General features: G+C 44.8%; 1 protein-coding gene across 4 annotated transcripts in view; it reads right to left on the bottom strand.

Moving 5' to 3' along the window:
• Positions 1-603: 603 nt before the first annotated feature.
• HDGFL3 (HDGF like 3) overlaps positions 604-16,500 on the bottom strand; it is a 46,770-nt gene continuing 30,873 nt past the window's right edge. For 2 of the 4 annotated variants that reach the window (XM_032790638.2, XM_075069654.1), the window contains exons 2-7: positions 13,560-13,636; positions 10,908-11,046; positions 9,167-9,325; positions 6,967-7,113; positions 3,532-3,584; positions 2,874-2,989 (exon numbers count right to left, since the gene is read on the bottom strand). In XM_032790638.2, the coding sequence (XP_032646529.1) occupies positions 3,570-3,584; positions 6,967-7,113; positions 9,167-9,325; positions 10,908-11,046; positions 13,560-13,636 (537 nt within the window). In that variant the 3' untranslated portion in view covers positions 2,874-2,989; positions 3,532-3,569. Of the gene's footprint in view, positions 1,976-2,873; positions 2,990-3,531; positions 3,585-6,966; positions 7,114-9,166; positions 9,326-10,907; positions 11,047-13,559; positions 13,637-16,500 lie in introns of those variants that run through there. The other 2 variants (XM_032790639.2, XM_075069655.1) reach the window with 1 other exon arrangement.

The raw sequence follows: 16,500 nt of genomic DNA on the forward strand, positions 1-16,500 counted from the left end.
CATACCTCCCGCCCCACCTCCCCCTCTGCCCCTGAGCGTGCCGCATCCCCGCTCCTCTGCCTACCTCCCAGTGTGTCCCGCCTGGTCACCGCCAAACAGCTGTTTGGCGGTGTTAGCACGCTCCAGGAGGAAGGGGGATGGGTGGGAATGTGGTGCGCTCAGGGGAGGAGGCGGAGAAGAGGTGGGGCCAGGGTGGGGATTTGGGGAAGGAGTTGAAATAGGGGCAGGGAGGGGGTGGAGTTGGGGCAGAGACTTTGGGGAAGGGGTTGGAATGGGGGCAGGGTCTCATGGAAGAGATGGAGTGGAGGTAGGGCCATGGGAAGGGGGAGTCAAGCACCCACAGGAAAGTGGGGAAGTCGGCGCCTATGTTCAGTCAATGTTTGACTGGCAGAAAGGAGCTCATAACATTTATTTCCTCCAAAACCCAAACCTTCCAGGGTGTGGAGTCCTTCCTTATAAATCTGAATTCAGGTCCACTCCATCCCAGCATATTCCCCCCAAGAAAACAAAAAAAGAGCTGTTCAGCCATCGTAGGATATACCATCTCACAAACAGGTATCACGCCCCCAATGTTTCCTCTAGTGCTTTCAAAGAAACTTTGAATATGGTCAAGGTGAATTTAATAACCTCCTGTTATCCAGAAAAAAAAAGCAATGTACAGAAAAAAAAATTCTCACCTGGACTTGTATCTATTATTGTCAACTCAGTGTTAACAGAATGTTTTGCTTTAATACTTGAGTTACATTAATACCTCACATTATTACACGTATGAAGCCAAATATGACGCTAACTTAGTTGGTTACAACCTCAAACCTTACTCCCAATACACATTCCAATAAATTTATTCTGTAAAAACAATACATTTTTTGTTTTTCTTTTTTTGTTTTTTGTTTTGTTTTTTACAGTAAACTTGTCAACTACAAACCTTGAATACGCAAAAGATGTTCCAAGGACAAGCATAACAAGGATTGATAAAACCAGACTAAATATGTTTTCACAATAAAAGCTGGCATAAAAATAAATAAAATTCTCTATTATCACAATAGCAACAATAATGTACACAGAATAATGGTTTTGGAATGCTTACTTCCTAGTCTAGGTCTATTTCCAAAATTAAAAACATAAAAACAAAAAACAAAAACAGAAGAATGACAGGATCCTTTTTTTAAGCCTTTCAATACTGAAAATTCGATGTTTTGGTTTGGTTTCATACGGTTTCTGTATCACAATAAAGTTAGAAATGGAAAGCATCCAAATCAATGAGCTCAAATTGTGTTGGCATTGGAAAAAATCCTTGTATTAATCTAAAGAAACACAAAAAGACTTTCACTAACTCCACATATAGGTACTAAGCCAGATAGTGTACATTACATCGTGATTTTGAGAAATATTAATGAGTATAACTAGCTAGGTACTTCTAATAAGGAAAGATATTTTATTACAGTATTGACCTTTGCAATGATCTCAGCTGAAGAAGAATTTTTCTTTCATTTTGTAAATGGATCAAAAAAACAAGAAAAGGTGGATACAGTGTAATTTAAAATTATGTTTGTAGGTGGAATAGATTCTTGTGGTCTTGTATGTAGGGGACTAATTTCTAAAGTTTGCTTGTTTTACAAAAATGCAGATTTTTGAACTATTTAATTTGGAGTTTCTGCCTTTTCTCTTTAGAAAAGGCTTCTACCACATGTACAACTCTGCAACGTCTCCATAAACCTCAGTCACTGGAAAAGGGCAACTCCATGCAACCAAATAATATGAAAATCAAAAGATATCCTTAGAAAAAAGGTAAAATGTCATTTCTGCAAACACAACAGATAGGAATGTGAATAATGTGCATACAAACTGGGATGCTGTTGATGATACCAATGAATAGATGTGCTGACTCATATCAAATCCAAGAATATTAGACAACCAAACACGTAACCTTCTTGTGTTTTCCCTTCATGTGCAGCAGTCATTATGTTGGTTAAGTCTGAAAGAGAGAAAAAAATTGTATTTAATGTAAGATTTAACGCATCAAGCTGTAGAGAACAAGATTCAAATGAATGCCTTATCTTTACATTTCAGAGCTACAGCTACACTAACTTCATGGTACATTGCAATGGATGGTTTTTTTGTTTTTTTTTTAAGGAAACAGTTTGTGTTGCATCATAAACACACACTATCACAAAATATTAAAGAACCTGCCTTGAGCATTTAGGGCTTTATTTAAATAAAATGCTTTGTTCCATTCATGTTGGTAGATTTTGTCATCCCACCCCATAATTTCATTATGAAAGGTGCAGGATACACCAAACACAACCAAGTTCTGTAGTTTTCTGTTTCATCAAACCCTTGGTATGCATCACGCAAAGGTTAGATCACTGCTCTGTCCACAGGAGCTCCTGGGCCTTGCAAGAAGTCACTAGAAATGGCTGTGTGTTCTGCTCAAGCAAATGAACACTTGCCCACAATGAAAGAAATACAAAAACTGAGGATGTGTATGTTATTGCTGAAGATATAGCCTGGCTTGGAGCTCTCTGTGGGATGAAAAACATAGGAAGAAGAAAATCCCATGTTACTATTGAGTCAAGGCCAGCTCTTGCACCCATTAACATTAATAGGAGCATAAGCTGTCCCTTTCTGTGTAGTAATGGCAAGTCTCTTGTCTTCATGTCTCAGTTTCTCCATGTAAAATGCAGTTAGTGATACCTACCTACCTCACAGGGATCCATTAATTTTTGTCTCTCTCACGGAAGATGCTCAGCTGGGGTTTCCCTTTGGGGACTGTTCTAGAAATCACTTGTCAAGACAGGATTTGGAGCATTACCTAGCCTATCCACCCACCCACAAATTACTGACAGAAAGAACCACACCACACACAGTCAACCTGAAGCAATCAACAATATATTTGTTTTTGTTCCTTCTGAAAAAAAACATCATCAGGCATAAGGGGGACAGAGGGTGAATCCACAGGGAATAGTGCGGTTTTCATTTTACACAGGATCTGGAAGAGAACAGGAGAAAGAAAACATTTTAACACTGTAGCACTAGCAGCTCCCTTCCTGAGCTCTCGCCCTGTACAACCCCCTGCGGCAGTGTTATTCATCAATCACACCATGGCTGTGGGTGAGCATGTCGCTCTGACCCAAGCGGTTCAGCTGACTACTGCTGCCAGCTAAGGGAGCTCACTAGCACAATCGGCCCCCAGTCCGGTTGTGGCCTGTAGCTGCTTATGGCTCTCTGGGACAGGGACCGTCTTTTCGTTCTGGATTTATACAACAGCTAGCGCGGTGAGGGCCAAGTCTGTGACCACAGCTCCTTGGCACTCTGAAATATCAATCTAATTAGTAGAGGTCTGTGCTTTTGTTCCTGGCTTCTGTCCCCTATCCATGGTAGGGGGTGTTACAAAATACATCCGAGACCGCATGCACAATGTTCTTCATGGCCTTCCCCATCCAGTTCCCAGGGCAATGATGCTTTGCAAAGCTCCCACACTAACTGTCTTCTCTCTCCTCCTTATGCGCCGCTCGCTAAGGTTATACTTACAGGTGCTTCGGAGCCTTTGCCTGGAGATGCTCTCACCGCTATTGTGCTTCCTTCTGCAGGGAGGTGCAGACACCCATTAAAACAATTACAGACCGATTAGTCAACCAAATCCCGGTTGCCTTTTACTACAAATCCCTACTGACATGTCGTTCTCCCACATTAACAAGGGAGGCGGGGGCTGCACTAGTCAGTCCCGACAATAAAAACGTTACGTTAAATATACAACGCTATCCCACCGTAGTGTGAAGGCTTTGCTCTTGCCAAGGATAACGTGCCCATGGGGTTGAACTGAAGGGGCAGTGGTGGGTAGAAGGTATTTTGAGGAAGCCTAGGCATAGGTACGCAGTTGAGTATTTAAAAGCAAAGGACTCTCTATCCAATGGGCAAGCAGTCTCAGTGGTTGTTAGCTTATAGAAGCTCTGTTAAGATCCATATTAGCCAATAGACGTTTGAGGTTCAGGTACAAGATGCAGTAATTCTGGGGTACCGTTTTGGAGAGACAGCCATGCTAACATCAGCAGCCAGGGAGGGGAGCCAGAGGACGCTGGGAATAGCTAGGAAGCTAGTATGAATTTAGCAGCAAGCCTACAAGAGGAGTTGAACCTCTGGGCTTGTGTGATAGCCAGCAAGTCTGGCTTATGTTCTAATATCAGGGTGGTGTTTCTCTGGCTAAACAAGGATCAGTCAGATGGCGAAGGTTTTTAAAGGGCACTATGATCCAAAGGCACATGTTGATCTCCTACCTCTCAGTCAAAGCAATGATGATTAAAAGATAAACCCTGTCCCCTTTGAAGATGGGAGAGGTGCCTTTCAGCACACTGGAAAAGCATCCGGGCACTATATAAATGGAGTGACTACTATGCAATTATTAAGACGAAAAGCAGTCTGTGTCCTCTGGGTTACTCATGCCTGGCCACAGGAGGATGCATGCTGGGAGCACCAGAGACATGGGGTCTCATCTGCAAGAGCTCTCCTCCCCAGGCAGTGCTGCAGTTAAATTGAGATGAATGTTTTTAGGCCTCCCACCATTCTAGCAGATTTCCATGGCCTTCCAAGGCTTGGGAAGCGTTGAGGCGAGGCAGGGATCCTGGATCCAAAATGGTGGAGCTGACTAACCACATTCCAGAGAGAAGCATTGAAGAGGCCGTTTGTTATGTACAGAGGTGCTGAAGTCAGCATCTTATCCACACTGAAAACTGTAACAAAACAACTAATTTTTTAATTCCAGTCTTGCACAGGACCCTGAGCTTCCCTGAGATGGGAAGAGCAGCTTAAGGTATATTACTGTATTATGTTCCTGGCACCTTCTTATGACCAGATAAACCCACTAAGCTTGATTTTCCTCCCCACATAAACGAGGTTTAAGTTCACTGAGGTAAAGAGAGCTGCATTGGGGTAAGTGAGAAGAGGAGCAGGCCCACTCTGTTCAAGTTGCGCATTACTATTCAGATGTTTTTTCACAGATTTTAAGGCCAGACCATTAGATCAGCTAGTGTCACCTCTGGGTGAAATTCTTTGGTCTGTGATATATCAGTTCCCTTGCCTTGAGCTCCGTAACTTGTGTTTGACTAAAGTACATCTTCTAGAAAGGCATCCAGTCTTGATCTGAAGACATCAAGAGACGAAGACTCCATCACTTCCTTGAAACAGAACTTTAAGAGCTACTGGAAAGCTCCAAAGAGAAATCCTGAGGAGAACTGAGGGTGAAATTTACTCAGTGTACAGGGGCACAGAAGTCCCTTAGCACAGCAGAACCACAGTGGTTCCACTACATATGAGGTGGGCCTGCCACTAAGTAAGCATGACTGGGGACGCCATGCCCCCAGTGCTCTTTATCAGTCCCTCAGAAACTGTGGAGTGGCAGTGTCTTTAGTGGCCTGGGGACAGAGCTGTGAGTGATTACAGTGCTTCTAAATCCTCATGGAGGAGGTGTGCTGAGATTGTGGACTCTATTCCAGCACAGGGCTTGGAAGTGCTGCAATCTGCGCCTCTCCCTGTGTGTAGGTTAGGGTGGTGGATTCCATCCCACTCCTCCCTCCATGTAGTTATAACTCTCTCACACATTTTATACCATAGTTACTCACTGAAACTGGTCATTAAGTATTTCAACCCTGACCAAGAAGGACTAGGTACCCAATGCTGAAATCTGAAAATTCATCTGGTCTTATTACTACGAGCAGGCAAGACTCCATGCATGGTAGCACCTTCTGACCATACTCTGAACATGGGATATAGCCTACCGCCATGTTCCTCCCACAAGTATGTGTCTGGGAGTCTGACCCAAGCATTTGGCATACACTTTGCACCAATCACCACCCCTAGGGTCAGTGCTGACTTAGGGTTCCATATGCAAGCGACAGAGCATGCCCAGCAGTTAAAGGCGTATAATCATGACAAACTCCACACAGTAAAGAACTCTGAAGGGGGAGGTCGGAAGATACATTTGAGTGTGTAGTGTCCCACTGCATCATTCCCCACAACCAGGCCTGTTACCTGTGCACTGTGAATGGCGTAGGACAATACAGAGCAGGAGTGATTTTTGTTAAAGGTGGCTGCTGTTCGCCCATTTGGACAGGCCAGGATACGATATAAACACATCGAGACACATCTGTTCTTCTGACCAACACTCTCCCTGTCTGTTGCTGGGCTTGTAGTAACAATGCCAGGTAATGCAGTGGGCACAAGTGTATGTGGATAAAGCATGTGTATATGGGGAGAAGGATAGCTCAGTGGTTTGAGCATTGGCCTGCTAAACCCAGAGTTGTGAGTTCAATCCTTGAGGGGGCCACTTAGGGATCTGGGGCAAAATCAGTACTTGGTCCTGCTAGTGAAGGCAGGGGGCTAGACTCAATGACCTTTCAAGGTCCCTTCCAGTTTAAGTTTTATTACGTCTTGTGAGGGATGTGCAGGTTACTTTTTTGTGTCAGCTGCCCTGCTGCTCCAATGCACAATGCCATTATATGCTCCCTTCAGTATAATGAAACCCAGAGCAAGACCAGCCCAGGAGCCTGCATGCACACGGCCTGATTCTCCTCTGACTTATGCCTGCATGGATCAGAAGCAGCTCCAATGAAACTGGCAGAATTATGTAGGTGTAAATCACATGAGAGAACAAGCAAGCCCACTGCATTTACACAGGCCCTGACTCTGCTCTCACCTCAGTTTTGTATCAGTGCGACTTCTCTGGAGCTACTTCTGATTTATGCTGGGGTCAGTGAGAGGCAAAATCATGCCCACAGTGTTTGCTAAGGCTCACTCACTCATATAAGTTGAAATCCATCCCTGTGCAGGGCCAACGCCACTTACACCCTCAAAGCAGGAGTTGAGCAGGACTTATGCAGTCTGTATAGGCCTCTGCACAGGGTGTACTTCACCACTGAGTCTGAGATCTGTGGTAACAAACTGCACACAAAGGAAATGGGAATGGAAGATTACCCCTTCACTGGTTTTCTGCAAATCTGAAGAAGTGTTTCTTGTGTCATTGCCTGCGTCTCCCGCATCAGAGCTGCTCTTATTTTCTTCCTCTTTGCAGTCCTTATCATCTTCATCTCCTGGAGATTTCCGTGACTGCTTGGAGGATTTCTAAACAGATCAACAACACAGTTAACAAACAAAAACCAAACTTCAGAGCAAGAAAGATGCAGCTCGTGTTTTTCAATGCGTGTGCGAGTCCATTCTTCTTGTCCTAGCTCATAGGCCCCTGTTTGAAGCTCCTCCTAGATACAGTCAATGGGGGTGGAAAGCATAGGTTGGTTTCAGTGTTCACAGTTACGGCAACCGATGAAACAAGAGGAGAAATTAACAGCTGACATAGGTGGGTAGCACTGCTAATCAGAGGTAGAGACGGTAACAGGAGAAGGGTCATCTGTAGGTTTGGTTACTTAATGAAATGATGGTGCCAGATTGACAAAAGTTTTGATTAAACACAGAGGTGAAAAACGAGAGCAGAATTGACAGAGCTGCTTTCCATACTTTCTTAGTGCTGCCAGTTTTAATATATTAACATAAAAGCCATATGGAACCAATACATCTTTCCTCTTCCCTTTATGTTATGCAATTCTCCAGCACAAAGGTATAGATCGTCGCTTTAAGCCACTATCCCACTAAATCTCCATTCATCTAGAGTCTTCCAGAAAAAAAAGGGGTAGACAAGACCTGAATTTCTAAAGTGAAACACACACCTTGAGGGAGGGAGGTGAGGGGGGGATATTATTATGGATTTTTTTTTTTAAACCTACAAGTCCCTGAGTGCTAAAATCTAAGGTTTTTGTTCAGGTCCCAGCCCATCTCTAATGCAATGCTCAGCAAATCTGAAACTAGCCCCCAAATAATTAATGGAATATTTTTCAGTGACATTGTAAGAGGCCAGATTAATAAGACAAAATAAATCAAGCACTAATTCTTATAGGGGATTCTTTCCCTCGATTTCAGTGGGCTTCAGATCAGGCTCATGATTAAACCAGATTTAAAAAAAAAAAGAAAAGAAAAGCCATCTTGAGCTGTTCTTGAGAGCACATTAATCAAAACATGTCTGTTCTGGCAGTTTCATCATACACACGATTATAATCAGTGCCCATGTATTCCACAATTCTACAGTCATAGATTTTTGTTGTGGAATCCACCCTTGTTGCAGAGTCATACTACAGAACCCAAGATTTCATTAAAAGAAAAATATGGGCCATATTGTGCTACTGATTTTTAACTCCCTGGGAGCTCTGCTAAAAACTGGTGGCATGATATGGCCCTATGTTTCTAGTTCTTATGGTTGTGAAAATAACTTTGAAATGTGAACTGAGTGTAAATCAAAGAAGAGTTTGCAGACAGCTTAAAATAAGAGCTCAGAAAGGGGTGAACTGCCTCATTCATCCCAGTGCAGAGCTAGTTCTGAAAACTGAAGATGACAATTCAAATGTTGATCTTGTTAAAATGTTTCCCTCATCTTTATCCTTATTTATATTTACCTTATTTAAATGTGCTTGTCCCACAAACCCAGCTGCCTCGGTCCCAACTCACCTGCCAATGCCTGAAATGCCCATTACACAGCTGCCAACCATCCAGCTTCCCTTCACCACCACCAATTTCTCTGATCTAATAAAAATGACAATCCGAGAAGTGTGTAAAATATGTAGGGGCAGATCCACAGCTGGTGTAAACTGGTATTGCTCTGTTGGCTTCCATGGAGCTGTGCTGATTTAAACCAGCTGACAATCTGTCCCACTGAATAATATACCGGTGCTGATGTGCTGATAGACAGACAGAAATACGAAAATGAATAATAGGATCTCAACTACTTACGTGACTCCCACTGCCACAGTGCCTGAGTCCCTGGCAAACTTTAATGCATTAATCCTCCCAGCACCCCTGTGAGGTAGGGAAATGCTATTAACCCCATTTTACAGATGGGGAAGTGAGATGCAGAGAGACCAAGTGACTTGCCCAAAGTTATACAGTAAGCTTGGGGAAGAGCAGGAAATTGAATCCAGGTCTCCCAAATACCAGAATAGAGCCCTAACCTCTAGACCAACTCTCCTCTCTAGTTCAATAAACCCCACTATTTTGGAACAGAAATCTAGACGCTGCAGGGCTACACTGCCAGTGCAATGCACAAGTGACAATGGAAAAGCTCCTGGATCACCTTTGAAGTGTAGGATTTTTTTCGTTTTGAGCCTGCTTTTTCATTCTTTCTTTTGCCTTTTCCATCCTCTTCTACCCGATCACCTTCCTCCTCGCTGCTTGCATCAGCCGTATTTCCTCCTTCTCCCTCAGTTTCTGACGAGCTCTGTTGCTGGATTGCCTTTGAAATAATAAATAATAATAATAATAATTAACTAATTATTAAATAATTAACTAAAACTCTTCTCTCATGTCCCATATTGCACAGGGAGATCCTAAGAAGAGAGAGCTTGCACTTTAATCATTTTACTCAGGAATAAATTAGTCTGATCTTACAACCGGTACTGAGTTGGGGGCAACTGCAGAGATCCCAGTGGTGGCTTGCCGCTGGAGCATGGGGCCAACATTGGTAGTGCTTCTGGTACCAGCATGGACATGATGTCCCAAGCCGCCTGCAGGGCGTCCGACATGGAGGGCATCCGGACATCCGGGGAAGCCTGCTCCGACTGGGCCATCTGGGGAAGCCTGCTCCACTTGACTTTAGTCGGAGGCCTAGAGGCCGATGGGGAGCGAGGACTGCCCAACACGAGTCTAGTCTCTGCCCCAGATTTACTCCGGTGCCGCGGCGGAGAAGGCCTTGTCTTAGTCTTCTTGGCATGTCCCGTGGACAGGGAGTGGTGCCGACAAGTAGATGGTGCCTTGAGGTCACCGCGCATTGACACTGCGGTGCACAGTGCCGACTCAGAGCAGGATCAATGCCAACTCCGTGAGGATAGCCCAGGGCCTAATGTCTCTCTCTCTCGGTCCGAGGTTTAAATGACTGTAAGCCTTCCAGCGATCGCTGAGATGAGTTTCACCCAAACAGCGTAGACAGTCTGCGTGCGGATCACTCACTGGCACCAGGTGCCTACAAGTGTCACATGACTTTAAACCCGGGACATGGGGCATGGCCCAGCCCGGGCACACAACTAAACTAAACTAAAACTAATCAAATACTAACTACAGGTCACATACACTGAACAAACAAGAGTTCTGGGGACAAGCTACAGCAAAGCTGGAGCAGAGCTGTTCTGAAGCACCTTCACTGGCAGCAAGAAGGAACTGAGGGTAGCGGGAGAGCACAGCGCCATGGAGGCACCACTCCAGGGGTCGTTAGGGGAACTCCCCTACGGTTACTGCTAGGGGAAAAGCTTGCGACACCAGTGCAGGTGGCGAGCACACACACCTATTGTGGAATACACATGAGCAATCACTCGAAGAAGAACATATGATCGGGACAACTGTTAAATGCAGTCACTGCTCCTATCAAAACCTCTTGCTCTGCCTTTTCCCCTCCGCAAATTTCTATAATGCTGTTATGCATTATCAATGGAAAAATCCTCAGGCCACTGTGAAGTTAGAGGGCAGCACGGTGCTATAAAAATAAACAACAAAAGGAACTGGGCACCCAATATTCATGTTTACATAGAATTCAATAAACACACTCTACTTTTTAATTCACCTATACCTGCTGCAGAATTTTCCAGACTACTGCACAGACCAAGGGGCTGTGCTGTATAATTAAGATCCCATTTGTCACAGAGTATAGAATCATGCTTCTCTTTATGTTCTGCAGTTACATTCCCATCACCAGCTCAGAAACCCTTCAGTACTATCCAAACCACGGCCTTCTAGCACCAGCTACCCAGTAGTTACACAGATAAGACACCCTTAACAGGAATATAAGTAAGATAAGCAGGAATGGAAGGGAAGCTGTCATTTACCTGATATCCAGTAAACTTGACTCCAGGGTTGTTTTCTATTTCCCACAGTCCTTCGTTAAATCCTTTTCGTTTGTTCGACTTCCCAAACTTATCTTTATATTCTTTATATGGGAAGAGGTCTTTGGGCCCCAGGAACGCACTGCATTTTAACAAAATTGACATTCAAAAAATATTGTTAGGATTTTTTCCCTGCAAGTTAAACACATATTGCAGATGGGATTCCTATTCTTTTGTTCATCGCATTCAGGGCCGGCTCTAGCTTTGCCGCCCCAAGCAAAAAAAAAAAAAGGGTGGCCGGACTGCCGAAGGGGGAAAAAAACACCTACTGCTTGCCGAAGGGGGAAAAAAACAAACCCTACTGCCTGTCAGACTGCCGAAGGGGAAAATAAAAAAGAAAAGAAAAGAAAAGAAAAGAAAAGAAAAGAAAAGAAAGGCAGCCTCAGGGAGCGCGTGGAGGGCGGTCAAGGCGGCTCGCAGGGAGGTGAAAGGTGGCGCTGCAGCCCGCTCGCAGCCAGGTGAGAGGGACTCCCCCCTCTGGCCTTGGGGTGTTTCTCCTGGCCGGGCAGGCGGAGCCCTCAGGGGCTGCAGGAGGTGTTGGCTCAGCTGCTCTTTTAAAGGCGGCTCGGCTGGGCCGTGCTCAGAGCAGCGAGGGAGGTGGAGGCCTGTGCAGGCGGTGGGGAGTGGCATGTCCCAGGGAGCCCGGCAGCATGGTGAGCAGCAGGGATCGCTAGTTCCTGCCCCACCGATCTGGGATCCATGCCCCGGCTGGGCTGGGACTGGCGGGAGCGCAGGGAGCCGGCCGGGGGTTCCGGAGCTGCAGACCAGGCTGCCAAAGGAGAAAAAAAAAAAAAGAACCGTGGTAGGACGGCCAGAATGTGCTGCCCCAAGATTGGCCGGAATGCCGCCCCTTACAATGTACCGCCCCAGGCACATGCTTTCTCATCTGGTGCCTGGAGCCAGCCCTGATCGCATGAAGCATTAAACACTCTGGCTGATTTTGTGTTAGTGCTGTGAATCTGAATTCCTCAACTTTTGATGTTTTGAAATCATGCTGTGCATCTTTAAAAACAATTATTACTTAGTCTCATGTATTATATTAACTGCTGCTGACAATGCAGCAAATCGGGAACAGACTAAAAATAATAATGTATAAAAAATTTAAGTGCATGGAAAAATGCTAGAACCCATGAGCCAAAACCTACCCCTTTGTTATGTGGCGGTAACGGCTGCAGTGTTTATTTTTATTACCTTAGGAGCCCCATTGTGAACAAAAAGATGGTTCCTGCCCACAAACGCTTACAACTAAATATAACAAGACACAACATATGGAAATTTTAGTTCCGTTTGTACACAAAAGGTGAAAAATAAAAATCATCCCAACCTGGGTTTGAGATCTTTGCAGCGTCCTTCATGGAGGAGGATAGTTTTCACTGCTCTGCTGTAACAGAGCTAACGAGACGCACTCTGCAGTTTATTATTAGTTATTCTTTATAAAATATGGAGATAACTGCAGAATGCGTTTCTGTCCTGAGGTAAAAATCAGATCACAGGCTAATAATAACTCTGAGGCAAACGAGGTCATTAGCCCAAAAGTAAGCCACTGCAGAGTTAACAGTAAGCAACGTCTAATTAATATTATTATTCTAAGACGTGATAATTTACTATTTAGAGACTCTTTACTCCCACCCATTTCCCTCCCCATGGCCTCACCCAGCTCAGTTCTTCCACCATCCCTTCTGTTCCACCTTCTTCCACCCCGCAACACAGAAGAATATTTATTTTAAGCACTAAGTGGAAATAGCGTGAGACTCCTGATTCAGCTTAGCTCTTTTTCCATTTGCCCACCACTAATCTTCTCACCCTGCCCTGTTCTGTGTTTATGCAGAAATACAAGCTTACAAGGCCAGATTATTAAAAGTATTTAGATACCTCATACGATATTCAAATGCATCTACGTGCCTAAGGTCCCACAGATTTCAATGGGTTTTAGGTGCTGATGGGCTTTTGAAAATCCCACCAGTAGTCTAAATAGCTTTGAAAATCTGGCCCATAGTCAAGAGAAAATTCTTGTTCTTTCACTGACTTTGAGTCAGTTACTCCCCCCAAATTAATATTAACTTGAGCTAAAAATTAGAGACACTCAAATTTCAATTAAGAAAAAACACTTTCTAAACCCCTCTTTATTGTTGAAGGGACAAATTCTGACCCCAGTGAAGTCAACAGGAGTTTTGGTACCAGCTTCAATGGGATTGGACTGAGCCCAAAAAGGTGTTTGAATATAATACATTCATCTTGGTTAGCTCAAATATAATGTACTTTTAGCATAGATCTGGCTCCTGGTGAACCATTAACATAGTCGTGTCAAAATGCGTACATGCAAGAAACATGGGCCCTGATTCCCATTGACATGCAGGCCCCGATGCACCACCCTGGCCCTGTAGAGTGGCATTCACAATCACACCCACATTAAGGCTCCTTTACACTACCAGAGCCAGATTCAGGCCCACAGTATCTACTTCTAGTCTTACACTGGTTTCAGTCAAGATTTACTCCGTTAATGTCAATGGAGAGACACAGGAATAAGAACAGTTTGAGTGAAAGGAGATTCAGGCCCACACACTTCCAAAGAAACCACCATGTTCATTCACTTACGTTTCATGAGTCCCAAAAAAGAAGATAGGGTACTTATTTGCTGGAGGCTTCACAGCTCCCTCAGGGAGTTCATCAATCTGTGGGATAGAAAGGGACACAGGACTGTTACCATGTTCCAGCCAATCTCAGAAGCCAGACAAACCACAAAGGTGTGATTGGAGATTTCATGACTTCCTGGAGGTCCCATTCTGTGCTTGGGGCTTGTTTATTTTAATTAGTTTATATTTTATAATAAGTGTATGTGCCTGCGAAGCACCTCAGTGGCAAACCTGAAGAGCCAATTCCTCCATTTAGCCACAGAACAGGTACGTTGGGGGAACCCTGCACTACCAACGTATCTGCCTGTGGTACTTATCTGGCCCTCATAACCACAGTATCTGAGGGCCTCTCAATCTTTAATGTATTTATCCCTACAACACTCCTGTGAGCTAGAGAAGCACCATTATCCCCATTTTACAGATGAGGACCAGACTGACTGACTTGCCTGAGGTCACACAGGAAATCTATGGCAGCGGAGAGATTTGCACATAGATCTCCTGAGTTCTAAGCTAGCACCCTAACCACCAGACCAGCCTTTCTCTCAACTCTCTTCCTGTTCACCCGCACTGGGAATGATAACTTCATCTCCATGCCCATTTGGTCTCTGCTGAGGCTACCAACAAGGCTACCAGGGAGTGCTCGTTGTGCTGGGGGGTTTTGTGAGGTATGCGCTTATCTCCCAAGAACTGGACGGAGACTACCAAGCTCATGTCACACAGGTCACCAAGCAGACAGATGGCAACAACTTTCAATATAGAACTAGGGCCAGACCCTCAGCTGATGTAAATCAGAGTAGCTCCACTGACTTCAGCCTAGTGGTGCCACGTTACATCAGCTGATGATCTGGTTTCTGAGCCAACAAGGAACCTGTCTTTCTAAGACATTTCATGAAAACTTTTCAAAATTGTATCTACCCTAATGTAAGTGTTATGGATCTTATCTAAACTCATATAAAAGAAGAGCAAAGAGTGACCGAGGGTTCAGACTAGAAGCAAGTCCTTAGCTGAACTCAGTGTGGCCACAGGCAAGAAATTAACAGCAATTCTTCAGTACCAGAAACTGATGGAGGGAAGGTTGTCCAGGATGTTACCTGAGCCCCAGTTTTCACTGAAATTCATATGTTTTAAATGAGCACCCACCAATCAGATTATTTCCTGGTTAATTCCTATTTTAAATACAGGTACTCGACTGTAACTGCAGGAAAAAGAATGTGGAGGGAAACATTCAGACCTTGCCACTCACTCACAAATACAGACTGGTAGCAAGTCAGGGTTTCCACGGCTTTCAAACTGCAACAAATGTTATGCTACTTAAAGCCAGAAGTATCTAAACTTCATAGTAACAAGGTCTATGATAGTTTTCCAGGAGCCTGAGGGATGCACCCAATTTGCAGGAATGGGTCTAGGGTGACCAGATGTCCCGATATTATAGAGAAAGTCCCAATTATTGGGTCTTTTTCTTATATAGCCTTCTGTTACCCCCACCCCCATCCCAATTTTTCACACTTGCTTTCTGGTCACCCTAAATGGGTCATACTGCAGTCACCCTCATCTTCAGTATGACCAGGAGAGAAACTAGGTCCAGAATGGGCCAGACAATGCGGCTAAAGGGATCACTGCACATGGGATCACAGAGGCAGTCTCTGCAGGCTACACCTCCATGTTAAATTTGAAGTCCAGCCATGGATGCATTCTAGAAAGATGTGGTGTACAGTGCCAGTGGAGTTCCTCATGGAATGAAACTAACAACTGCAAATCATCTGAGGAGTGAAGACTGATACTGAGGAGTGAAGACATGCTTAGTGTGGAAGGCTGATCAGGAGGAACATTTCTTACACAGAGCCCCAAGGAAGGATATTCACATGACCTTGAGACTAGGGGATGGGGTGTTATAACAGATGATGTTCTGGACTCTGCAGGCGTATGGATCCTCTCCCGAACACTGTCTGCGGTGTAGTCAGACCACTTGCCACGTTCCCTGGCAGCTTCTGTTGCCAGCTGTGAGTAGCATCAAGGAGGTATGGGAAAGGGAGGAGTTGAGTTCTCTCTCTGTCTTGCTGCTCACCTGTTCTCTATTCCTCAGTAAGTTCATCCATTGACTGACCACCCCACTGCCTTTGTGTCATCTTAGGAAGTCATCAAAGTGCTTTTCACTGCTTTAGAAAATTGTGCACACGGTAATCTTTCCTAAAGTTATTAAACATAAATCTGCACTGGACAACTCCAGGATGGGCTTGTGAAGCTCCCGCTGCATTACATGTACACTCCAACCTCCCATTGTGTTGCTGAGGGCCAGACACTTCCTACCTTCACCGACAGGGCTGTGACCCACACCCTTCAGATGAAAATCTCTAAATACCTATGGGGGTGGAGTCAATCTCTAACGGTATGTCTACACTGTGATAAAAAACCTGCAGTACCGAGTTTCAGAGCCCAGCTCAGGTGACGGGGTCGCAAGGCTCGGGTTGCAGGACTACAGAACTGCAGGGTAGACGTCTGGTCTTGGGTTGGAGCTCGAGCTCTGAGACTGCGCAAGGGGAGAAGGTCTCAGAGCCCAGGCTCTGGCCCGAGCCTGAAAGTCTACAGTGCAATTTTACAGCCACACAGCCCGAGCCCTGCGACTTGAGTCAGCTGACCAGAGTCAGCCATGGCCATGCCATGGGTCTTTTATCGCAATACAGGCATGTCCTTAGTGTCATACAGGACCCCATCCTGTTACTGTTGAACTCAAAGGCAAAATCTCCATTGAGTTTAGGGAGAGCAGAACGCAGTAATACAGAAGGTTCTCTGTTCTTTTTCTGTTCGATAAGACTCTGTGCAGCCTTCCCACATGAGACTATTAGGGGAAAACCTGCATGACCTACCACACAAAAGAGAAATATGTTGGGCCACTTTTGATTGAC

The sequence above is a fragment of the Chelonoidis abingdonii genome, chromosome 9 (genome assembly GCF_003597395.2).
Source record: "Chelonoidis abingdonii isolate Lonesome George chromosome 9, CheloAbing_2.0, whole genome shotgun sequence".
In the NCBI taxonomy this organism is placed as follows: domain Eukaryota; kingdom Metazoa; phylum Chordata; order Testudines; family Testudinidae; genus Chelonoidis; species Chelonoidis abingdonii.